The sequence below is a fragment of the Mucor velutinosus genome, assembly GCF_035048745.1.
Source record: "Mucor velutinosus strain NIH1002 chromosome Unknown tig00001547, whole genome shotgun sequence".
Classification (NCBI taxonomy): domain Eukaryota; kingdom Fungi; phylum Mucoromycota; class Mucoromycetes; order Mucorales; family Mucoraceae; genus Mucor; species Mucor velutinosus.
This window is the reverse complement of record NW_027041901.1, coordinates 1,061,621-1,086,509: the sequence shown is the minus strand read 5'-3', so window position 1 is coordinate 1,086,509 and position 24,889 is coordinate 1,061,621. Positions and strand designations below refer to the sequence as shown.

Below are 24,889 nucleotides of genomic sequence, written 5' to 3'. Positions count from 1 at the left end.
TGTCAATGAAATATGTCGTTGTGGTATACAATTCACTCTTCATGGAGTAGACAGCACATCAGAAATTGAGAGTATCTACCAGTGTCTAGAATACACTCGGAAACAGCTTCTCTCTCGAGAGGCTGTCTTTGTTGCGGTCATTCTAACTGACAATTTGTACTAGCTAAGAGATATTCAAATTTTTATTTACGGTGATTGAGTAGAGTGGATGGGGGTAATATGTTGATTAAGCACGTTGACGAACGACCAGATCCAAGAACTGCAAGAAATATTAGCTTCGTATTACCTACACAAGTTGCATTAAAATTACCTGTTCATAGTTGATTTGAACCCAACCATCACCGTCAGTATCAAATTGTCTGAAAGAGTCGGTCAAGGTCTTCATTGTAACGCATGCTTGCACGAAATTGTCAAAGGAGACATCGCCCTTTCCTGTATTTTTAATGGTGGCTGTTAATATTGCACGTTAGATATAGGAGGAAGGCTTCTACTGAAAGATACTTTACCATAACGATCGAACTTTTGAATCAAAGTACTTATAAACTTGGGTGAAACATTGAAACCAAATGATCTCAAGGCGTTGCCCATTTCAGCTTGGTTGATACTGCCAGAACGATCAGCATCAAATGCTTGGAAGCATCTCTTCCAATCCTCGATATATTTCCATAAGCCGGCAAACTCGTTAAAGTTGATGGTGCCACTGTTATCTATTGAACCATGTCTAAGCATATCGCTCTTGGCAGCCATCTTGTCTATATAAAAACTTACCCGTATCGAACATGTTAACCATCAAGCGAACAGTTTCAATGTTGAAAGGACTCCAATCACCGTTAATCAAGGCCTTTTGAAGTTCATCAGCAGAAAGTTGACCAGAGCCATCAGTGTCTAGATTCATGATGATATAATTATGAGTACTCTTCGGATTTCGGATTTTACCAAATATGCTTTAAAAACCAAAGCCTAAATTACTTACCCACTGCTTTGAACCATGAATAAAGCTGTTGATCAACGCCTGGTGGAGGCCCAGCAGGGGGAGGAGGGGCTATCGAGCGCCTTGTTAGATACCTGACCTCGAAAAGTACCATGCTAGAATGTCTACTTACCACCATAGTTTTGCTGTGCTTGACCTTGTTGGCCGTAGCCTTGTTGTTGGTAACCTTGTTGTTGATATTGCTGTTGTGGAGGTCTTTGACCAGCGGGAGGAGGAGCTCCGTAAGATGGTGGTGGAGGTTGATAAGACATTTGGTTGATTTTGTTTGTAAAAAAAAATAAAGTAAAGGAAAAGAAAAAGCTAAGCTATACGCGAACAGAAGAAACTTTATTTATACCAGAATACAGCAAACACACACACACACACACACACGGATGACCCTCATGTAATACTAAATTGATACGTAACCCCGCCCCGAGCAAAGCAAGTACTTTTATTACATCTTTGCATTAGTGGTTGGCGTAGGCTGCTGCCACTTCTTGTCATTGATCCAAGCATGTACCAGCGTAGATGCAAGTGATCCCTTGGGTGCCATGGAAAATGTAGAGCTCTTATCACCCTTTACGGCTGCAATCACCTCCGAGCGAGTAAACCATTCAGCAGCTTCCAATTCATCATCACGGAAATGGATGTCCGTAGACACAGCTTCAGCAATAAATCCAAGCATGAGCGAGTTGGGGAATGGCTAATGCATAGTATATATCAGTACTCGTTTTGTCAAACTGTTTTGCTTGGCATTTGTTTACCCAAGGCTGACTACTGTGATAGGCCACACGATCAACAATTACGCCTGTTTCTTCAAATGCCTCACGGCGTACAGCTTCCTCGAGAGTTTCCGCCGCTTCAACAAAGCCTAATATATGTTTAGCTGCACTGCTTCTTCAGCTTCTCATTTGAGTATATCATTGTACCTGAAATGCAAGAGAACATCTTGTTGGGCCATCTCTTTTGGCGACCCAATAAAATCTTGTCGCCATTGGGATGAACGATACAGACAATAACCACAGCATCTACCAAGGCAAATGCTCATGTTTAAAAATAACTCTCCAACTTGCAAAGCAATAAACTACCTGTTCTAGGATAGGCGAAGTTTTGGATGCCGGTGTGGCTAATGCACTTTTCCCCATTCTCTTGACCAACCAGCGCTGGACAATTACGTTTATAACCAGCTTCTTGAGAAGTCGTGCGTTTGCCACAGGCTGAACAGAATTTGGTTCTGGCATTCCAATCAACTATATCACCGAGTAGTTAGTTGTGATGGCAAAGGTGTGGCTCGTCGTTTCGTTTTACCCATAGCAGCTGCTTGTGCAATGATGGCACTAACTGACTTTTCCATCACAAATGCACGTGGAAGAGTAGGTGAGAACTCGAGATCCTGCGCTTCAAAACCTGTAGCAAAAAAAAAAAAAAAAAAAAAAAAAAAAAAAAAAAAAAAAGCATTATTAGCATTGTCCCAAAGTATTTTATGCTTCAATCTCTCAAACCTCTCACTAATTTGCTGTATTCCTCCTCGTTGACGCCTTCTGGTGTCAAGTCAAGGGCCCAAATAAACTCTCCATCCTCGCCTTGACCTTGGCTCTCATCAATGCCCATGAAAACCAAGATAATGTCAGTGTTGTTTGGGACCAACTCGTTCTCGGTATAAACTCGATCCACGACAGACGACACTTGATCATATCCAACATAATGCAAATTTCCATCAGAGTCATACAATGCCTTCAATCTATTCAAGATGATGTATTTTGCCTTTGGTGAACGGGCAAGTCTAGCAAGAAATTCTGGCTTATCACGATTCCAGCCGAACCTAATAATGGTATTTCGCAAGATGCATGCTCAGTTTCGCTCTCAATTATTCGCGTTGTGCATCTCCTTACCTGTTGAGAGGATTTCCGGCAAAGACCGCAGTGTAATTATCAGGAAAAGGAGAACCTGCTGCAAGCCCTTGTGCTGAGCTCCCAGGAGCAGGTGATGCAACAACTGTCAAAAGCTTTGTAATTTGATCGTTTCCCCAGAAGCTAGCTACCTGTGCTGCAGTTTTACCCTCTCCATTCACAATAGACAAGTCTGCTTTACTGTCTTTGAGAAACTTGGCTGCCTCCAATTGTCCAAAACGTGCTGCAAAATGCAAAGGCGTCCAGCCGCGTTCATTTTTATCATTCACAAGCTTGATGTTCTTTTTCAAGTAGTCCAAGTTGCCCTCGGCGGCTGCCTCGAATATTGTTGTACTCATTGTGTAGGTTGGGTGTGTAAAGCAAGAGAGAGAAAGCAATGCTCATTTATTCAGGCACATGCATTTCAAGATTATCGATTTTTTCCCTCGGAGTGTTTACTTAGTAAGCGAGAAATGTGCTACTTTTGATAGTCATGATGAAAAGTGTTTCCGAAACCTTATTGCAGGAATCAATGACAGTTTGAAGAACATTGATCAATTACTTATCTCACGTTATTACTCATCGACATCGCTCTCATAAACCCGTCATAGTCAAACAAAGCCCCTCTACAACTTTCACTACACTTGCACCTAGCACTTACATATAAACTCAAGAACTTTTACTAGCAGCATCTGCTCAAAATTTGCAAGTTTTAAAATTAGCATAGCTTAGGAAAATGCTACTTCCAAAGCTCTAGCATCAGTATAAAAACTCGGTATTGGAAGGTCCAAAAGTGTTGGAACTTCGATTGCTGAAATGTATTCTGTTCAATAGTAAATATTGCGCTCAGTACATAGTAAGTTTGTACAGAGTATAAATACGTAGCGAATGGTGCCACTCTACTGTAAACTTCAATCTGGGGGGTTCAAAAATCGATTTTTACAACAGAACATCGCAGGTGCCCAAACAATGTTTTTTTTTATAAAGCAAACACAGGGAAGAAAAATTTAGTCAATAGACAAAAAGCCTGGCTGTATTAACAGCTGTACCGATACTAGTGTCAAAACACCGAGTGTTTTTTTTATATGATATTGGCTACTTTAGACTTTGCTCGCCTAATTATTTAACAACCAATGTAGTAGCGACTGAAAATTCGTTCATATGTTTACAAACGTCTCAGAGTAAGCATATGATTGTTCTGACATCAAGTCTCTAGCATCAACATGTGGCATGAAAAAGCAATCCCCCCCCCTCCCCCTTTTGCTGAAATTTGCAGCACGCTTCAAACCCTTTGCCAAAAAAATCGTACCAAACGGTTTTCAATATACAACGTCTCCCAACATCTAATCCATCCATCCATGGCTCGTCATCACTTCACATTAGCATCTTACAATAGGTATCATACATAGTTCATTGGGAGGATTTAGTCCCGAGTGTCCTACTGTACCTATATGATTTTCCTCGCATAGTGAATATAATATTAAAGAATATTCCTCGCATAAAGCTGTGTGATAGATGCCAGATCGAATGATTGCACTTGTATCTTATCTTTGAAATAAAAAGAACTTAAATCGTATCTATTTAGATATCCTTTTATTACAATTACAAAATCATGATAATTGACAGATCAATAGGAAATCAACTAGTTGTAACCCTTCGTTACTTCGACCTCTGAGCCAATCATATTGCTTGAAAACTCCGCTGACCTAAAAAAAATTTGCGAGGGTTTCCCCCTGTTTTGATGTGAGGCAAAATTTTAAGCGCCGCTATATAGCAATATAGCTGTTACTATCATCAAATTCCCCCCAGGTGCTAGAGCGTGCCTTACTTACACCACCTAGCTTTAAATTCAGGCACTGAGACCCTCAATCATCACTAAAGTAAGTAGCGATAACCAAGTGGAGGCGGCCTATCTACCTCCTAGCCTCGGATAAAGTCTTGTTGAGCTTCAGGGATAGGCACATCCACACAACGTAAAAAAGATATGCTTCAAAAGAAACATAATAAGAATAAAAGAAAGAAGAAAAGAACGTACTACTATAGGATTATAGTAGTATATAGACAAAAATGGGGTACTCGCAATGAGTCAAAAAAAAAGCAGAACAAATACTACGTTAGAGATGTTCAGAACAGCTCGTTGTTGTTGCAACAAAAATACAACATACATTAGCAACATGTATGGTAATAGTCGTATGTAAAGCAACGCAAACACGCACAACTGCAAAAGCAACAGTGGTATTATAAGTTTGCCATAGAACATAATGACTAATAATGTTGTTTCATATGAAGCCACGGAGGCAATAAAACCAACAAAAGAAAAAGAAAAACGCAACAAAACAAATACCATGATAAAATGCATTATCACGAGAAAGAAAGCAATAATACAAACGTCCAGAGAAGCTTTATATCATTGCAACCACAAGAAAAAACGATACTTACCACTTACCACAGCCACGGGTAGACCAGAGAACAAGCATAAAACAGAGAGAGCAGACCAAGAAAGACCAGACTAGCAGCAGCAACACCAGAAGCAACACTAGCAGTAACACTAGCAGTAACACTAGCAGTAACACCAGCAGTAACATCACCAGCAATAACACCAGTAGCAACAACACCAACGCCATAGAAAAATCGAAGAACGAGCGACACCAGAAGAGACCAGACAAAGACTAAAGAAGCAGTCGCCAAAGATAGAGACCAAAGAAGTAATGGCACCAGCACCCACGTCAAACAGACAAAAAATTATCAAAACCTAATAGACAAATTCAATTAATGTTCATTCCACGCCTTCCAGTACTCGTTATCATCGAATGGTACCTAATATATTCCACTTTAAAAAAAACTGTGTCAATTCCTTCTGACTGTAAAAGACCGTGTAATCAGAAGCTAGAGTGTTATTTTCAATCAATATGGTTCCAAAACCAACATGGTTTGATAATAAACGCGTTTTGCAAAAATGGAAAAAAAGAGGTACCGTATGGAAAAATGAGAGGGCGCCCTATCGGACGTCACGGCAAGTAGATTTAATCTCAGTCTTCTGCCGTAGCAGCTGTCGTCGCGGCATTCAAATTTGGATTTGTGCAATTGTCATTTTCGTGTTCAAATTTGACTTGATTTGACATTCTTGAAACGTTTTTGCCAGTTTTGACTATGAAAATTGTCGTTGCTATAGTTTACTTTCTATTGCATTTATAAAGAGTCAATGATGGTACATCGAATGATGCTAGTTACATTCAGTTTTTAGACTGAAAATAACCAGCAATTCGTAAAGGTATGAAAACAGGTTTTCTATGGATATGTCAAAATTTAGCATATAAAAGTCTTATAGAAAGATTTTCCAGTGTTGCATTCCACCTTTACGATCCATTTGATCTAATATGTATCATAAGAAAAATCTTCATTTTTGAGGTGAAAACCGCGATCGTTTGATTTTCAAAAACTTTCCCTTGCTAGTACACATGAAAAATATGAGGATTTTCATGGATTTGCATTGACGCAAAAAAAAATTGAGATAAGGCATCAGTAAGTAAGGCGTATCAAAGGAGAGTCGTTTGGTGCTATTCCAAGCGCACAGAACGCTTTGTAGCATGAGTTATTCGTGCTTCAAAATGGCTAAATTTGGACAGAATTTGGCCTAAAAATAAGGAGTAGTATATTGTGCTGCCAAAAAATTATGTAGATTTTAGCTCTGTCTAATGCCCCTAATTTTCTGCATTGTACGGAACTCAACCTCTAAGCGATCAACACTTGTATTCTAATGCTGAGTGATGTATCATTTCTAAACCGGATCTCCAAATGCGTAGAAACAAGCAGTTCAAGCACCGATCACATCAGATCATAAACTTTGACATGAAACAGGATTCAGTTACGATCCGTATCATGGCATGTTCAGGATAATAGATTGGATCTATTATCCTATCACCCAAATCAACTCATCTAATACCTTATCCTCACATCAAACCCCTCAATTCGAATAGTATATAGACCCTCTTATTTTCAATGTAATAAACGATATTCTTTACCTGATTAATTTCATGCTCTTTTTTTTATAAATAATTTATTTCTGATAAATCACTGAGGCTCAGATCTTTTTGAGTTGCTCGAATAATACAGTGATTTTAAAATTTGAGCGTCAGTGATACTATGCGAACTTGAATCTAACAACTTGCTCAGATTGAACGAGATGCTTATCAGGTTAGGCTTCATGTACGCAGTTGTAAAACGAAAGAATGAGGGAAAAAGGGTACAGCAAATGCTACTTGTAAGTGCACAATATGGATCATGAGCATGGAAAAAACGATATATCTAAATCAAGTATAATTTCAATGTTTGCGTATCAAAACCTACTTTATTGTTAAATAAGAAACGCATCAAAATATTGACAGCTCATATGCATCAGATCGGTCGATCATTAGAACCACAGCACATAGAGTGCATTTTTAGGGCCACCCAACCTGTCTGAAAACTTGCAATGATACGCTTTTTCGACAAAGCATCTACACACCTCGTTTTGGTCTTGAATGGCATGGGAAATGATCTCGATGCATCGCACTGCCTCTGTAATGTCTTGCGTCTCGTCAGATCCGTACTTGTTGGCGATGTAGGTGGCTAACAGGGTCAATTCATGTGAGCGATACATATCCAGACCGGCGTCTTTGGCGAGCTCTGCCAAGATGACGATAGCCTGCAAGTTGAAGGCTAAATAGTGCAGTGGTTTTGTTCGCTTTGATTCGTATGGCTGATTGCCCGTCTTGGGATTCATCTGCTTTGGCAGCGATTCATTAAAGAACCGGAACAGGACATTGGATACCTGAGGCGACACCGGGTTCAGGAACTGTTCAATGGACGCCAATTGCACAATATACCACGTATGAATGTTGTTTCTGGCTGCTGCTGCTTCTAAAGCGACAGGACTGGTCTGAAGCCAATGCAAGTAGCTGCCGAACCAAGAGTGTATATATTGCTTTAATGCATAATAGCCATGGAATGCATCTAAAAGCGGTAACAGGTTCACGATACGGGATAACCTGCGAATAGAAGCGATTAATTTAGCCTGATCGGTGATAAACAAATCAACGGATGCCACTTCCTTACACACGCGAGCTAATGACTCCTTCTCCACGTCCAAATGGTGAATGGTTCTGAGAGCCTCTGACAAATTGAGCGTAATTCAGGTTGGGGTTCATGCGAGTCTTTTCATTTACAAAGAAGGTGTCCAGCAATGCTACAGCGTAAATGGCATAGTTTTCATTGTTGAAAAAGTAGTATCCCAAGCATAGAAACTGAAGGTTCTCGGCCACTGACTCCAATTGAAACTGATCCTTGACATGGCCAATGTCTGTCAGGCCTTGTTAGCAAAGGCACGCATGCGCATTCTGATGAAAGCGTCTTACCTGGGTTTCGCTTGCCATCTTTACGAATGTACCTTGTGTTGGGATCCTGAGGGTTTTCCTATTAATGCAAGCATTTTAGATACTGCAATTGCATGAATTCAGAGCTCGTCTTACAGGCCACCAATATCTAGAATATACATGTCGTATATATTCATTAACTCAAAGCAAATATGTGCATGTATTGTATATTTACGGAGCATAGCTGAGAAAATCTCGGGCATCGCCAGTAGGGGCCATGTGAGGCTGCTTCTTATCAAACGTTACGCTAAAGGGTCCATTGTTCAAAGCGCTGTTGGCGAGTCTCTCCAAGCATTTGTAAGCTTCTGCTGTTCTCTCTGTGGGTCCGGTTTGTTTCTGAAGCTGCAGTTTTCGTAATGAGATGTATTCGACTTCTGGTTTCCTTGGTCCCATTGTTGTTGTTGTGGTGGTGGTGGTGTCAAGAGAGAAAAAAGACAAAATAGCAAAGCACTGAGATTCATTCGACGTGTAATATGACGTTTGAATCGTTCTGACCAGCAGTGCAGAGAAAAGTACCTGCCAACTATGCTACAATGGCTACCACACTTTATTTATTTAAGCTTGATATCAATGCCATCCAATTCCCGTTGGATGGGCAGCATGTCTATGGATTCCTTTTCTCTGATTTTGATTTCGCCCTTGTCCACGTCTGATTTCGCCTTTTGATACATCCACAATCCAACAAACGTCAAAAAGATGCCGACAAATTGCGTCAATGAAATATGCTGTCCAAACCACACAATGCTCATGACAATGACAAAGATTCTCTTTAGCAGCGACAAGATGGAGTAAGTGACAGGCGACGTTAAGCTAAGGGTGGTGAATGCAAACCAGTTCTGGGAAAAGTTCATGGTGCCATTCAGAAACAAGTAGATGATCAGCTTGGATGTAGACATGGTATATTCAGCACCGTTGATTGGTGGTTGCTGTTGATCAAAGAACAAGCCGTTACCGTCGTAATACATCCATAGTGGCACCATCAAGATGAAGGAGATGATGGAAGAGTAATACAATACGTTTAATTTGTCCAGCTTGTTGGGGTTTCGATCTCCTAGTTTCGACTCTTTGAACAGCAGCTTCTTGCTAAAGATATTTTGAGTGACAAAGATGAAGCATGAACCCAGGGCGCACGATAAGCCAACAATGTTGTTGGAAAACGTAAACGAGCAAGCAAGAATCACGCCAACTGTTAGTGGTATCAGGGACACATAGACCCTTTGTGTGTAGCTGACTTGGAAGACCAGTCGATAAAACAGCACAGTGAACAATGGTGCCAGTGCCTGCACATGGTTAGATTGAGTGGGATAGACCCTATTACAATGACAAGTAGTTACTTACCTTGATTGTATGGACCAAACTCACAGGGACTCTGCTAATAGCAATGCTAGAAAACACATGCCCCACAATCAAAAACAAGGCCAGTGGTGTAATTGTCTTGAGGATATCGTGTGTGGGTGATCGAATGCGACTCGACTTGATCACGGCAATCACATAGCACCAAAAAGCAACCAACCCAAATTGCACAAATGTCAGTGTCACTGGAAACTGGAACGCATTCATGATGGATTTACCCACATTGTTGGTCAGTGAGCTGGAGAGATACCACATGCAACAGTTTAGTATGAATTTGAGGTTATCAGACAGGACGAAATGGTGTTGGCCGCGGCTTCCACTCGTAGGTAAAACTCGACTCCATATTTCAAAGCGATTTCCCGTGTCCTTACCATCCTCATCTTGAATATGTCGTGTCGAAAGGTCGCTCTGTAGGTCTGGATCTATGGTGCCTTTGAACAAGGAAAAGAAACCTCCTTCATTACTCTTGTTGGATCGTGTGGTGCCTGGCGGGGAAAAGGTGCCTATGCTCGTTGCTTGTCTTATCTTGCTTTCATTTGTTATCCAAGTAGGTGTTGCCAAGTCTTCCGTGGTTGAATGGCGTAGTTTGGGGGCGCTGTTGATGCCTGGGTATGAGGAATATTCTTCATTAAGATTTCTCGCTACTTCTCGAGAACTAGGTTTGGTAGCAAACATAGTTTGACATTAGATTTCTAGCGGGCCACGGTCTATTTAAAGCTCTGATTTCCCCTCAATCAAAAGAATATGACGTAGATAGCCATCAGTATGCTACACCAGACTGATAAAACCGTGTGTGAAACTGCCCATTGAAAGTGGCATTTTGAACTTACTGATCTTATTTCAAAAACGTGATGTAAAATATAGCAAGTACCTCAAAAGACATGTTGGATCTTGTATACAAAATTCCGCATCCTTGAAAAGTGCATCAGCCGCTCATAGTATCTATCCATTATTCGCCCAACCATTCGCACTATGATACTTATTAAATTTATCGCCTTCAGGGCCATGTTACATAATTCTAGCTAACTAAATCCTTGGTTAGCAACTATTGCTCAAGAAAATACAAAAGACTTACTCTTTAATTGTTTTTATTGCGCTACAGCAAAACTTACACCATCTCCATTAGAAGTAGCCTGCATAGTTTACAGTAATGAACATTCTATTATCTCGCATTATATCGCTCCTCAAGAGCAGCTCTCATTGCAATTCAGGCGACCTATACCTACTTTCTACCATGTTCTTCATGAAAATACAAGAAAACACAATGAAATGTTGGTGAGAACAATACAATGCACGTAACTTGACAGTAAAGATCATTTGAATTATGATTTGCTGAACTTGAGTGCTAATGAAATGCAGTATATGCTTACCGTGTAACCCCTGAGCTGCATTTTCTAATTTCATTGTTCTTAAAATTATATAAAGATCTGTGCTTAATTCACATATGATGGATACTTCTTTCTCTTCCTCATTATTCTCAGTCCTGCAAATGATGGAACTTCTTTGGGTCACAGAAGAAATCAATAAAAAGTCAATAGCTAAAAAAGATGGACCTGCCGTGAAGCACATCAGACGTCCTGAAAACGCTTTTATGATTTTTCGCAAAAGAAAAATTCGCCCATTTCACAAGGAACTTCATGCATCCGAGATTTCAAGATTAGCAAAGGAGAAATGGTGGCAACTGTCCGATGAAGAGCACAAATACTACGCCCGTGAGTCTGAAATAGAGAAATTGAAGCATAGCGCAAACTATCCAAATTGGAAATATAGACCAAAACCACCTAGAAAGAAGAAAACCTCTGCATTGACTCAAAAAGGGACACCATTACAGAGATCACTGACACCCACAGCAAGTAAGTCAACCGTACGTCCCAGCGATTTAAATGTTATACCAGAAAATCGATTAGAAAAGAGCACTAGCGAGACGCCCAAAAATATTTCATGCCATGGTTTAATAGCTTCAAATCAGCATACTCTACATTTCGATAATTTCTTGTCAAATCCTTCAAATCTACCCATCGACAGCAGCAATTCAAATCTTAACGCCCCTTATTTAAATGGTGCTCATCCATATCTTTCACAGGCACCAACTGAGAGTAGCATTTCAAACCTTTCACTTGCACCCACTGCTGTATTCAATGAATATCATATAGATTGTGATAATCCAAGCATGGAGGAGTTGATTGCAAAGGAATTTTCGATGTTTTTTACGGATGATAATTTGAATGACCTCTTTCTCTTCACTAATAAAACACTTTAAAACTCATTTTGGCTGAAAATAATCCTCGAATACTTGTTTCTTTCTTTGTATTTAACGCTAATGTCACGCTACAACGACAACAAAGCAAGCTGGGACTCTCCCTTGTAATAAAGACACCGCATTATAATGAAGACACAATGTTAATCAATGCTAATCAATGTTCGTGTGTAGTGCTGGTCCAGATGTCATCACTGCCAACTTTAATGGTTTGACAAACGAGTTTGAGGTGACTCCCAGCAGACGCCCTCCAACACGATCTAAATTTGACTTTGGGAATGCAGCGCCATCACAGAGCTGGGCCATGGAATCGCAATACGGTTGGGGCGCTACGCCTGACAATCACACAGCTTGGAACCACCAGGAAGATGAACAAGAGTACACAGCTGATAAATTCAGCACACGAGAAACATCAGCCACCACGTTCAGATTAAACCTGGATATCGAAGATGCACCCGTATTCTCTAAAGTCACCGACTACACAGCATTTCGCAAACAGGATATCGTGCCTGACTTTGAGCAGATTGTTGCCTGTGATGAATTAAAGGATCCAGAGGAATGGGAATCACGAGGCTGGAGAGACCCCTTTCCTGACGTTCCCATCAACCGTGTCAAGACACCCTACGACACCATTGATGAATACCTATATACCCATTTCGAATTGATGCGGCAAGACTTTTTGATCCCTTTGCAGAAGGCTGTGAGAGGATACAAGGTGGCCTTCAATTACGCCAAAAATCAAGAAGACGTTGGTGTGGCAATGGAGCAAGTTTCGCAGCAGAGACCCTACAGATTATATGAACATGTAAGTATGCCGCTTCTGTACATCAGCGGCCGGTAACTGATCCATCTCAACAAGGTCCATTTGAATGCCATCGTGTTTGGTAGTCGTCAACCGCTTTACAGAGTCAGCTTTCGCTTGCCCTACTATGCACATGTCAACTGGCAGCAATCCAAGCGCCTGATGCCTGGTTCGTTGGTCTTGTTATCCAAGGATCATTTTGAAAAGGACTTGAAAATTGCAACCATCGTCAATCGTGGTGACGAGCCTATGCGTGGATCCAACCGCTTTGAATTTCTAGTAGACATCTACCTTGAAAGAGACAACAGTGAACAGCCCTTTGGTTTTGGCGATCCATCTTTGGCAGAGGATGACACCTATGTTATGATCGAAGCTACGGATGGTTATTTTGAGGCCTACCGTCATGTGTTGAAGGTCTTTAAGAATGTCAAGCCAAACGAACTACCATTTTCTGATTACTTGGTCAAGTTGTCAAACGAAGTCTTGGTGCCCCACTATGCTGCCACGAAACGAATCTATGATATCAACGTGCGGTCTAAGAATATTCGTCGAGATCGTTGGCCTGTTGACATTTTGCAGAATTGGCCCCAATACCCTACTGGCATGGATCGTACACAGATGGATGCTCTGAGAACTATTTTATCACACAATCTTTCTATCGTTCAAGGTCCTCCTGGTACGGGTAAAACGTATGTTGGTACTTACGCTATGCGCGTGCTCCTGAACAACTATGATGGCTCGCTGGGCCCTATTGTATGTATCTGTCAGACAAATCATGGTAAGAGTGGACCCATCAGTGAGATTGAAGGCATTGTGTTAAGCAGACTTTCCTTTGACAGCTTTGGATCAGTTTCTGGAACACATCTTGGACTACAGCAATGAGATTGTGCGTGTGGGCGGTCGATCCAAATCAGAGCTGCTGAAGGATCACACATTATTCGAGCTGAAAAAGACGTATGACAGACCTCGTGGTATCGGTCGATTGTATCGTGAACGTGATAGCCTCATTAAAGAGGTCAAAAATACCATCATCCAGCTATATGAAGAGCCCTGCGTTACTATTGAATTCATCGAGAGCATCAGAGGATTGAGGCCCAAGCAGATCGATTCGTTGAGAAGAGCGGCCGAGCGTGAAAAGAACAAGCCTGTTGCTGCTGCTACTAGCTTGAACAGTTATGTGGTAGATAGTGATTCGGACGATGATTGGGTCATTGGCGCTGCTCCTACTCTCAAGGGCCCAGCTCCCATTAACAACAGAAAGAACAACAACCAACGAAAGCAACAGCAATCTAACAGAGGCAGAAACGACTCGAGAGGTATCAAGCATGATTGGGCTGGTGGCAATCCCAACATGGCCAGCCCTGTTAAGGAAAAAACATCAAACCCTGTGGAAGTGTGGCTGAAGGATGCTATCGATTATGTCGATGACGCTGGAGAAATGTCGTCTCTGGCGAATGACTTGAAGGAAAGCATCTTGGAGCAAGACAAGGGACTCGTTTTTGACGATATCAATGACGAGAGTGATATGATTGAAGAAGAAGAGCTTCAGGAAGTGATTGTTCAATTCCAAGGTGACGATCAAGAGCTAAAGTTCCCATTCATTCAGATTGGCAAAAACTACAAGCGCCAGACTGAAGTGGGCTTGGGTGAACGCCCTGAAAGAAAGATTGTCAACTATAGCAAGATAAAGACCAGCAACACGTTTGATGCCAGTAAATTCAACTTTTTCGATGACAATATTGAACAAGTATTGCAGGAGGAGGACAGCTACAAATATTCACTGGACAGATGGATGAAGGACGACGACTTATCCATGTGGCCTCTGCAGGTCCGTTTGAAAGCTCACAAGCAATGGATCGATCAACGCAATGCTGGTCTTGAGGCCAAGCTGAATGCCTTGATGAGGCAGTACTATGAAAAATCGCAGGCTATTCGCAAGTGCACTGCTAATTATGAGGCCAAGATTTGTAGACAAAACCGAGTTGTTGGCATGACAAGTACTGCTGCCGTAAGTATGATGTTCGCCAAGTAATAGAGAAAAAGACACTCAATTCGTCTTTTAGGCTAAATACCACGATTTATTGGAAGAGATGCGTCCCAGAGTCATGGTGGTAGAAGAAGCTGCTGAAATGCTGGAGTCTCATATTATTTCTGCATTGACCAACTCACTGGAACATCTCATCTTGATTGGGTAAGCAAGCCAAACCACCCTCCGTATGGATCTCATACTAACCCTTGATGCGCAGTGATCATCAGCAACTGAGACCCTCTACTTCAGTTCACGAACTGGCTGAGAATCATGCCCTGGGTGTTTCTCTCTTTGAGCGTCTTGTAATGAACAATTTCCCTTTTACTCGTCTGTCTCATCAAAGACGTATGCGTCCTGAAATTCGCGCATTGATCAACCCCATCTACAAAGACCCTCCACTCATGGACCATCCAGACGTGGCAGCCTATCCTCCCATTCTTGGTATGGATCAATCTCTATACTTTTTGGCTCACAATGAGGACGAAACCAACATGAGCGAATCTGCTTCCAAGGTGAATGAGCATGAAGCCAAAATGGCAGCCAAATTAGCCGTCTATTTGATACTGCAAGGTTACCAGCCTGAAGAAATTACCATCATTACCATGTACTCAGGTCAAAAGACCATGATCAAGCGTGCTCTTTGCGAAGAGAGAAGACCTGATGTTGATCCAGGGCCAATCCTGGTGAGCAGTGTGGATGGCTATCAAGGTGAAGAGAACAAGATTGTCATTCTGTCTCTGGTCCGTAGTAATGCTGCTGGTCAAATTGGTTTCTTGAAGGTGGTCAATCGTGTGTGTGTTTCCTTATCTAGAGCTCAGCATGTAAGTTGTTGTGAAGCAAACACGTCATTTGGTGCATTTACTAACTGATTTGTAGGGCTTCTATATACTCGGCAATGCTCGACTCTTGTGTGAAAAGAGTGATCTCTGGAATGAGATTGTTGGCAACTTGGAAGAACAGAATGGAAATATGATTGGCACCAAACTAGTTCTCAAGTGTCAACGCCATGGCCAACCCACAGAGATTCAATGGCCTGTTGACTTTACAACAGTTGAGGAGGGCGGCTGTCAGCAACAATGTAATGAGATGTTGCCCTGTGGTCACAGAGTAAGTAAATTATTACAAAACATACTGAGACGATGCTCACATTGGACCATTGTAGTGTACCTTAAAGTGTCACCCTTACGATCACAGCGATTACCGCTGCAAACAACAGTGCGAAAAGATTTTAAATTGCAACCACCAATGTATGCGTCGCTGTTGTGAAGCATGTGGGCCTTGCATCAAGCCATTGAGCTGCAAGTTGCCATGTGGACATACACTTGACTCTGAATGTGGTAAAATTAGACGCCTTGCCGCTTCTCCTAGAGGTGAAAGATGCCCTTTTTGTAATGCCCCTCTTAGATAATATACCTAGTTTGTTCAACAAAAAGTTTTTTTTTTTCGTTTAGCCCATTAGCGTTGATTCAGAAATGTCAAGAATTTACATCCCAAGCACATCACTTCCACAGTAGGAGCACTGGTGTTCAATGGGATTTAAAAGGCGTCGTTAAACCATGAAATTTTTTATGGTTTTGACATTTTTTGAAATTTTCTACACCTTTAAAGAATTCTTACTATCCAAAGCTGCTATGTAACATGAACAATGTCTCTAACAAAACATGTGTTTTTCGACATGCTCTATGCCCTCCCATTTTTTGTTTTTTTTTTTTCTCATAAATTGCCTCGCAGTTTTCACGTATGTTGAATTTCAACAAATCGATGGAAGCTCTGAAAAATATATCTGGAGACCTTTATTTTACGTTTCCAATGCAAAGACACGCTAATTTGAGGCCCTGGGTCGCAGCAAATGTATTGCCAAAAAACTGCATTTTTTAAACTGAAAATACGAGATTTGTTACATTAAAGGATTTGGCCCTAGGGTGCCTCGTCCAAATCGAAGGATTTTCGATGATCTGCAAAAAATTGAGAAAGTGAGTGAGATTGATACTGATGATCGAGGGCAATTGTATGGTACCAATTTAAGCGCTGGTAATAGTCTAGGCGATGAGAAGTGGGTCCTTAAAAGTGCTGATTTCTGCTTGGCTTTAGTGTATTTAATGCTAGGCTTTGTTGGATTTGTCCATTTAATGTGCTTGTGAGAATCATTAGTATGTTTATCCGGCGTCCAAGATTCACCAAGTACAAAGCAGTTGTGATACGAGTTGCTTACATGGGAAAATCCTCGTTTTTAGGGCCTAAATTACCAAGTTCATCTATAAAAACATCTTCACTTTCAGATGACTAAATGAGGGATACATAATCCATATCATTTTATGAGAAACCTCAGGGTGATCGCCCTTGACCATGAATGGTATATCAATGAATCACAAAAGCTCACCCGTGGAATACCATTTGACACCATAAGTGATACTTATGGTGCATGCATCAGCCAGTTTGATGGCATTTTATGAAACCTGCTCAAAAAATTTGTCCTAAATCTTGGAAAGAGACAATGTTTGCATCAAATTGATAGCCATGAGATGATACCGCTTCTTCCCATTCACTTTTTTTAGATAATGCAACCTTCCGAGATACAAATGAAATATCTTTTTGTTGATTTACTAAATCTAGGCAATAAAGAATTAAAAATAAACGGCACATGGTACCTCATCTCTTTTAAAAGGAAATTAATGATAGGACTCGATGGGATGGTACAAAAATGACTGACAAGGTATGAAGGAAATAACGATAAAGCACTTTTATATTTCTAAATGTAACACCAGCTGTATAAACTGTGAGAATAATTAATACACCATCCTTCGTTAGCTTATCTAGCTCAAAGGTTATCAGTATTTGCATCTGTAGTTGAAGCATTGGTAATCTTATATGCAAAAAAAAAAAAAAAAAAAAAAAAAAAAAAAAAAAAAAAAGTAGAGCCGACGCCTTGTTGCAAGAGACTTGAGCTCGAGATTAGTTTGACGCGATTTGCTTGCACAATTACACGATAACCAAGCAGACTGCCAAAAGTGGGATTGCTCATCCTCAATTTTGCATCCCAATTCAAAAAAAAAGTAGACAAGTCAATCATATCCTTTCAAAATTTTGTAGAATTGTGTGCCGTACAAGATGAATAAAACCACCGGCGAAGCCGGCAATGGGGAGGGGGGTTTGGGGGATTTACCGTAGCGAAGCAAAGATGCAAAACCTATGACAACTAAGCATCTAATTTAACATTTGGTAGCATTGATCTATATGAGGGCTTGATCGCAGCGAAGCGAAGATGCAAAACCATAGTATTCAAGCAGCAAATTCGGGTTATCATTTCCATTGTCAATAAGCTTACCCGTAATATATCACATCAAAATTTGCATGAATCAGCTTTATCGAAATCAATATGCCTCCTGTTCGAATTAGAAGCTGTACATGCTGCAGAACTGCCCTTCCAGAAGACTTCAGCTACTAAAGATGTGATTCATGCCATGTAAATAAAAGCCAAAAAGCAATACATAACCAAATTGGACAGTTTTTAAGCCTTCATATCCTGACATGTAGACCTTTCTGAGCCACCGGAATAACGCCAAACAATTGTGCTTGAGTAGTTGTAACTTCCTAACACCTTTGCTCAACTTTTTGAAGACCCAAAACACATGGCCAAAAATCGATCAAAAACCATGAGGGGTACCTCATGGTTTTCATCGAAAATCAAACTATCGCATTTTTCACCTTGAAAATGAAGACTTTTACTATGGTATATATTAGATCAAAATGTTCTTGTCGATCTGAGACAGCCCCTGAAACCACATTTGTGAGGCATTCATATTAAAATTTTCGGCATTCTAACCAAAAACCTCATTTCATATTTTGTGAAATGATTCGGTAAGTTCAGTCAAAACATCTGTTTTACTTGGCACCATTGGAAGCACCATAAAATGTACTCCAAGAATGTATTAAGAAGTATGGGCCGATCATCACAACTTATATAGCCGAATATCACAAGAAAGATTTTTTTTTTAAAAATTTTGTTTATTGATTGAGCCGCGTACACTAGGAGTAATGGGTCGAAGTGAAGAGGCGGGTGCAATTGAGAGGAAATATTATAAGAACATAAAATACTAATTAATCTAATCTAAAGAACTATCTAAACTATCTAACTACAAGAGGGAATGGATTTGGTCCTCTTCCACTGTCTGGCGAACAGTGGACAAAAAAGATTAAAGAAGTCGATAAAAGACAAAATTTGTCCAATCTTGAATGATAAAAATATTTTGGGTTTGAATTAATTCTGGCGTGCGCTGCTGGCTAGATCATGAATGCTTTTGTTAGGGATTCTCATATTTGACAACGCCAGTCAGTCTGGCTCGCCACCAAGATATATATAATCGCAGCCTCACAGTTATAACTTGAAGCATATTAAAATAGCATGTAGGCAGAATGCGTTCATTGATTCGTTTGGAAGAGACTACTGCTACTGGCTAATAAGCTACCTGGATATCTAATGAGGAATATCTTTAAAATTAGAATGTTCATAAGAAATAATGACTGCAATCGCGTTGACAGTTGGAAGTTTCTGAGTGCGCTTATCGTCGCCAACAATTAGCTCCTGCTATCTCATTTGAGAGTTAAGCCGAATGGAAGCATTCTCGTTGATGTGATTTTAGGCTTGCCTTTCTTCTTCGCTCAATATCTCGGGGATACGCTTGTAAATGCAAACAAAGGTTCTTTGAGCCTTATCCAGTGTTCAATATTTTAATTTTTTTAACGCTGCTTCAAGAATATTATACTCGTAATGCAATACAAGTAGGCTCTGACATACTTTGTCAGTGGGCTGCGACATGATAGCATTCACAGCAACAATGACCCAACATATTGAATGACTTGTACCTCTTCTACCATGCGTCAAATCAATCAAAGCAACTAATTACTGTGCAAATTTTATAAATAACGAGCCTTTCGACATTTTGGGTGGTTTCCTGACCTACGCTTTGCTTCGATGAAAACCAACCTACGTTCAAACGGCTCGCGCTGCCGCGGGTCATTTACTAATATCGCAAAATTAATATAGCTAAAATGTCAGAAGAACCCTGGATTGTTGATTGATGTAAAATTACCAATCATACGAGAGTTTATGCTTCGGATGGTTCTTTACCTTCCCTTCGCTTCGGTAAGAACCAACCTGCACAGCGGCAGCTCGTGCTACTGATTGCTCTTGCGTATCATATCAAAATGCTGTTACTTTCATTTTGACCCTCCACTTACATATAAAAACCTTTTATATTATCTGTGAATCTGGTTCTTATGTGATGCTCTACATCTATATACACGCAGTTATTTCATATACGCGCAAGTATCATACAGATATTATCCCTTTCTAGTCAAGAATGTGTCTAATACAGCAAAATATGGGCGTATTTGCGCTGCGTTTTTTTTTGCGTTCAAGGACGTTTTGGATCATCAAAATAGCACCAAACAATTGCTCTCGTCTGACAGTTACTTTCTGACACATTGGCTCAAATTTTTGAGGACCAAAAAAACATGGCCAAAATTCGACCAAAAAGCATGAGGTACCCCTCACAGTTTTCATTGAAAATAAAACGATCGCGGTTTTTACCTTGATAACGAAGACTTTTACTATGGTATATCTTGAATCAAAATGTTTCTATTGATCCAACGTAACGACTAAAGTCATCTTTGTGGAACTTTGATATGTAAAATTTCGTCTTTTAGTCCAGAAACCTCTTTTCATATTTTTGTAAATTATTCAATAAATTTATTCAAACATCTACGTTACTTGGTATCATTAGATGCGCCTTGGAAAGTACCCCAGGAAAGCTTAAGGGAGCATGGAGTGATCATCATATTTTACTTAATCGAATCTGCTAAAATAGTTCAATCGAGTCGAAAAACTATCAAAATCTGGCCAATCTAGAACAGATTATGAGTCTGAGTTTGAATTAATTTTGGCTGGTGGGGCTGGCTGGCCAACTCAATGCCCTTTTCATCATGAAGGCAATACAATAATAGATGCTTTAGGAGCGTATGGAAAGTAGGTGGCAAATTAAATAGCACTCTCTTTAGCCATGCTATTTTTTTTGCATTCTATACTTAATAACATCAGCCTATTGTAATACTTGCTAGATCAACTTCTTTCCTTTTTGAAGCTTTGAAAGTGTCTAGTAGGGACCATAAATTTATTACGTTACGATGAACATTTCGGCTCTTTCGTTGGTTTCCTGACCTACGCTTTGCTTTGGTGGAAACTAACCTACGTTCAGGTGGCTCGCGTTGCCGTGGGCCTTTGGCTAATATTGCAAAATTAAGATTAACTAAAGTGTTAGGTTATTGATTGGTAGTAATTTAATATAAAATCTCTAATCATTTATGACAAAAACGTGGCAACTCAGTTTCCATATTGGTGTTGTAAAAGTGTCTAGGGATTGAGCATTTATTATGTTATGATGATATACATATATGAATGTCGTCTATTATACTTTTATTATTACTTAAAACTAACAAGAAATTTCAATCTTGATTATTATGACTACATGTTTTCCATCTTGAAAATACATGTAGGGATAGGTTGTCATTACTACTTTAAAAGCCAGCAATCAAGGCATATGCTTAATCGTTTAGATCCCCATTAATATTTTTAACGCTTGTTACCTCATCCATGTTCATGATCAGTTTTGAAGGTCAAGTATCAACATGAAGCAATTTAATGCCAGTGCTGATAAGATTCGCTATAGGAAGAACCATTGTTCGGAATAAAATATTTATTGCCAACTATCTAATATAACGAATTGCGTTATTTGTTACTCAAATTTAAAGAGTAGATAAGACAACTCTGCTTTGTAATCCATTTTCAAGAAATCTGATTTAAATAAAAATAAAAAGGTTCCTGGTTTATCAGAAATAATTAATAAGATTGAATGAAAGTGAAATGTTACTCTTGAATTGAAAATTAGAAAAGTTTTTACATGATCCAGTATGGTATACATATGGCGTCGACCGAGGTAAGTATGAATAGGATGCGTACTTATTCATAGACGCACAATTTGACCCACAGACACAGTGAAAATGGCTCCAAATATAGCCATTGTTTGATCAACCCCTATCCCTCCAACTTTCATTTCAGACTGTTCTCAAGCAAACCCATAATGAGATGAGAAGATTAGGTCTGAAAGGAAGAAATAAAGTCTACACCGATTTCCTAGTGACAAGTCCAAATATGAATACAAAATGCTAAAAGCATTAATTTGAAGTTAAAGCGATAATGGTGTTAGTGCTTATATTACTCAAGCAGTTTCCTTTTTCATGGCAAAACATTCATCTAGTAAAACTTATCAGCCGCGCTGTACCTGCTGAAATTCTATACAACTTTGCCAGTCATTCTAAACGATAGATCACTCAATGTTATTATAAAACTCCCTTCATTTTTAGGTCAAAGTGTGACAAAATTTACCGTTCTCACTGTACAAAGTTTGATTACAGTAATCACACTTTGCTTGTGTCACTCATCAAAGGGTATTATATCTCCAGCAGTGTTTCGCACAGTATTATTTTCGCTTTTTTTCTCTCGTTTTCACCTTTTTTCCTAAATGCCATTCGATACTGTAGGAAGATCTCAAAAGCGTTTAAAATGTATATTCTCATCATTGGAAGATGAGGATCAAGATGACTTGTATTCGTCATTCGATTTCCCACCATCTCTGTTTGTGAAATCAGCAAAATTCAGCCCCAACAGCAAAGAGTCATTCGCCAATAACCACAACAACAACAACAGGAAATTCAGCAACACATCATCCAGGGGGACATCGCCTCTCAGCACCATCTCTGACCTGATTGACACATCATCGCACCAGCAAAGCAGTAATAGCAGCGATCTCCAGTCCTCAGTCTATTCTCTCTCATCAGCCATGGATTCATCTTTCTGGAACCAGCCCAAGATAGCCTTTCCTTCTACTAATGAGCTGGATATTTGGTCGAAATTCAACCTCTCGTACACTGATGTAGGCATCAATATGGAAGCCAATGTTACAAGTGCATCAGATCTGCATTCTCTCATAGATGCATTCAGTAAACTTTGTAACACTTCGTCCGTGTCATCACATGACCCACTTTCTCACTCCATGTCTTTGTCTCCCCAATCACCATCAACTAACTCAGGTGATGAGTACAACAGCAATTGCTTTTCATCAAATCAGTCTGTCGCAAGTTCAGGCAGCGGTATCACACTTTGCAGAAACAAATCGCATAAATTAAAGCCAATCAACTACTTTGCATCCGTTGGAAGACTCGGTCAGCTTTCACACCCACACTCCAAGCATGGTCAAATGAGCCTCAAGCAAGTAGCAGACGCCTGCGTGGCTACTTACTTTGACTGTTGGGTCAGGAATCCGCCTATTTTACGAAGAGAAGAATTCATGGCGTGGTATGAAGCTCAGCCTGATCCAATGAACACGCTGATTGTCAACGCCATGTGTGTCTGTGTGTTTAGACATATGGTGCTGCATCATTCTCAGCCTGGACTGGAGCACTTTGTTGGAGATCAAGACACCATGTTGGAGCAAGAAGAGTACTTTTTCGTCAAGGCAAGAGACTGCCTGTCGCAATCATTTGACGACCCTGACCGATTTACTATCATTGGCGTCTCACTCATCATTTTCAGAGCAGAGCCCAGCCGTCGACATCACTATGCTGGCATGGCTGTGTCTGCCCTTCATGAATTGGAGATTTACCCTCGTACAATTGATGAAGCAGATGATGACTCTTATGAAAAAGAAATGGATACCCGCTTATGGTGGTTCGTCTGGGCATGGGACTTTTACCTCTATTCCTCTGGACATCCTAAAAATACGCCTCAGCCAAGGGTGCCTGGTAGCGAAATTGATCTGCCTCGTATCATGGAACAAGACATTGACGACAATGAAATTGCTGTGATTGCCTACATCCACTGCTTACGATTGTGGAAAATCCAGGCACATTTTATCTCTACTGTCTACGAACAAGAATCAGACATGACTGTAGAACAGCTCCAGGAGTATGATCGACAGTTACTCGCATTCTATGCAGAATTACCAGAATACCTCAAGTTTGATAGTGGCTTTGAGTATGGGCACGAAGATTTACTGTTGGCCTGTATCCGTGTGAATATTGAGTACAATGCAACCCGCATCATTCTTCACAAGCTGTTTGTACCTGACGTTACTGATTCTCGGCCGAGCAAGTCATCCTTGGAGTCCCTGAATATATGCTTGGAGATGGCTTTGAAGCAGCTGCCCACATTGAATTCGCATACATTCCTTCCCGATGGTCGCTGTGCATTTGATCGTGATGAACTATGGAGAGCAGGTGAGATCATCACTATGGCTATGGATATCTACCGCACTTGTGCTTCCATTGAAGACCGTGCAATCATCCTCCACAATATCAGCGCTATCGAATTTGAAAATGGATTGACCAGAGCCCTGGAAATCTTGAAAAGCACTATGGAGTTTGAGACTCTCAGTAGAAACTGGATACAGGTGGCAGACTGGCTGGAAGTAGAGATTCGCAGGCACGAGCTCTATTCAAGTCCTCGCTCAAGGCCTCATGACAGTAGTGGAGTAACTCAAGATAGGCAACATCCAACCTTCTTTTTGGCCAACTTGAAATCAGATGCTGAAAAGAAGCGACGTGCAGGCATGATTGACACAGTCAAGAGCCAAACTGACTTGATTCGGCGCTTGTCTACATCGTCTACAACGAGCACGGATACTGCATCCTTCATGTCACCACCGCCCACACCATCACCATTATCCACCATATCGCCATCATCCTCATATCCACCCTCTACTAGTCAATACCATCAATATAGCAAGACACCTACCCCTCACTTACTTACGGAAAGACCCTCTCAATTAAGAAAACCCTCGGCTCATTTCACCAACAATATAAACACTATGCAATTTGTCTCTACTACATTTTCGGCATCATCCAACACCACCACTTCCTCCTCTTTTGTACAATATAATCCTCATTCATCTCCTCTATCATCATCGCCATCATCACGCCAGCAACAGCAACAACAAGCAAGTATGAAAAACCAACCAAAATTTAGATACTTTAGTCCCAGAAAGATGAACAAATTCATGTTCATCGATGATAATCCAATGGCATAATATGTTAATTTTAATAAAAACTAATGTCAAAGAATT

The 24,889-nt window shown here is 40.4% G+C and overlaps 7 protein-coding genes across 7 annotated transcripts; 3 read left to right on the top strand and 4 right to left on the bottom strand.

Moving 5' to 3' along the window:
• Window positions 1–226: 226 nt before the first annotated feature.
• Window positions 227–1,242, bottom strand: ATC70_006788 (uncharacterized protein; the record flags this gene model as incomplete). The annotated part of the gene is made up of 6 exons (XM_064826057.1): window positions 227–259; window positions 311–432; window positions 507–707; window positions 769–885; window positions 974–1,042; window positions 1,104–1,242. The coding sequence occupies 6 exons, from the start codon at window positions 1,240–1,242 to the stop codon at window positions 227–229; spliced, it is 681 nt and encodes a 226-aa protein (XP_064687571.1).
• Window positions 1,243–1,427: 185 nt separating this feature from the next.
• Window positions 1,428–3,221, bottom strand: RCE1 (CAAX prenyl protease; the record flags this gene model as incomplete). Its single annotated transcript, XM_064826056.1, has 7 exons — window positions 1,428–1,676; window positions 1,738–1,844; window positions 1,903–2,001; window positions 2,062–2,223; window positions 2,282–2,380; window positions 2,476–2,795; window positions 2,866–3,221. 7 exons carry the CDS (start codon window positions 3,219–3,221, stop codon window positions 1,428–1,430), a joined length of 1,392 nt encoding a protein of 463 aa, XP_064687570.1.
• A 4,052-nt stretch (window positions 3,222–7,273) lies between these two features.
• Window positions 7,274–8,666, bottom strand: ATC70_006786 (uncharacterized protein; the record flags this gene model as incomplete). Its single annotated transcript, XM_064826055.1, has 5 exons — window positions 7,274–7,889; window positions 7,957–8,200; window positions 8,256–8,313; window positions 8,370–8,382; window positions 8,449–8,666. 5 exons carry the CDS (start codon window positions 8,664–8,666, stop codon window positions 7,274–7,276), a joined length of 1,149 nt encoding a protein of 382 aa, XP_064687569.1.
• Window positions 8,667–8,824: 158 nt separating this feature from the next.
• On the bottom strand, window positions 8,825–10,301 carry HEK2_1 (RNA binding protein, heterogenous nuclear RNP-K like protein; the record flags this gene model as incomplete). The annotated part of the gene is made up of 2 exons (XM_064826054.1): window positions 8,825–9,553; window positions 9,612–10,301. The coding sequence occupies 2 exons, from the start codon at window positions 10,299–10,301 to the stop codon at window positions 8,825–8,827; spliced, it is 1,419 nt and encodes a 472-aa protein (XP_064687568.1).
• A 769-nt stretch (window positions 10,302–11,070) lies between these two features.
• Window positions 11,071–11,886, top strand: ATC70_006784 (uncharacterized protein; the record flags this gene model as incomplete). The annotated part of the gene is made up of 1 exon (XM_064826053.1): window positions 11,071–11,886. One exon carries the CDS (start codon window positions 11,071–11,073, stop codon window positions 11,884–11,886), a length of 816 nt encoding a protein of 271 aa, XP_064687567.1.
• Window positions 11,887–11,946: 60 nt separating this feature from the next.
• Window positions 11,947–16,122, top strand: ATC70_006783 (uncharacterized protein; the record flags this gene model as incomplete). Its single annotated transcript, XM_064826052.1, has 8 exons — window positions 11,947–11,990; window positions 12,058–12,688; window positions 12,743–13,463; window positions 13,525–14,693; window positions 14,749–14,876; window positions 14,932–15,535; window positions 15,591–15,821; window positions 15,877–16,122. The coding sequence occupies 8 exons, from the start codon at window positions 11,947–11,949 to the stop codon at window positions 16,120–16,122; spliced, it is 3,774 nt and encodes a 1,257-aa protein (XP_064687566.1).
• A 6,169-nt stretch (window positions 16,123–22,291) lies between these two features.
• ATC70_006782 (uncharacterized protein) lies at window positions 22,292–24,853 on the top strand (the record flags this gene model as incomplete). Its single annotated transcript, XM_064826051.1, has 1 exon — window positions 22,292–24,853. The coding sequence occupies one exon, from the start codon at window positions 22,292–22,294 to the stop codon at window positions 24,851–24,853; it is 2,562 nt and encodes an 853-aa protein (XP_064687565.1).
• Window positions 24,854–24,889: the final 36 nt, after the last annotated feature.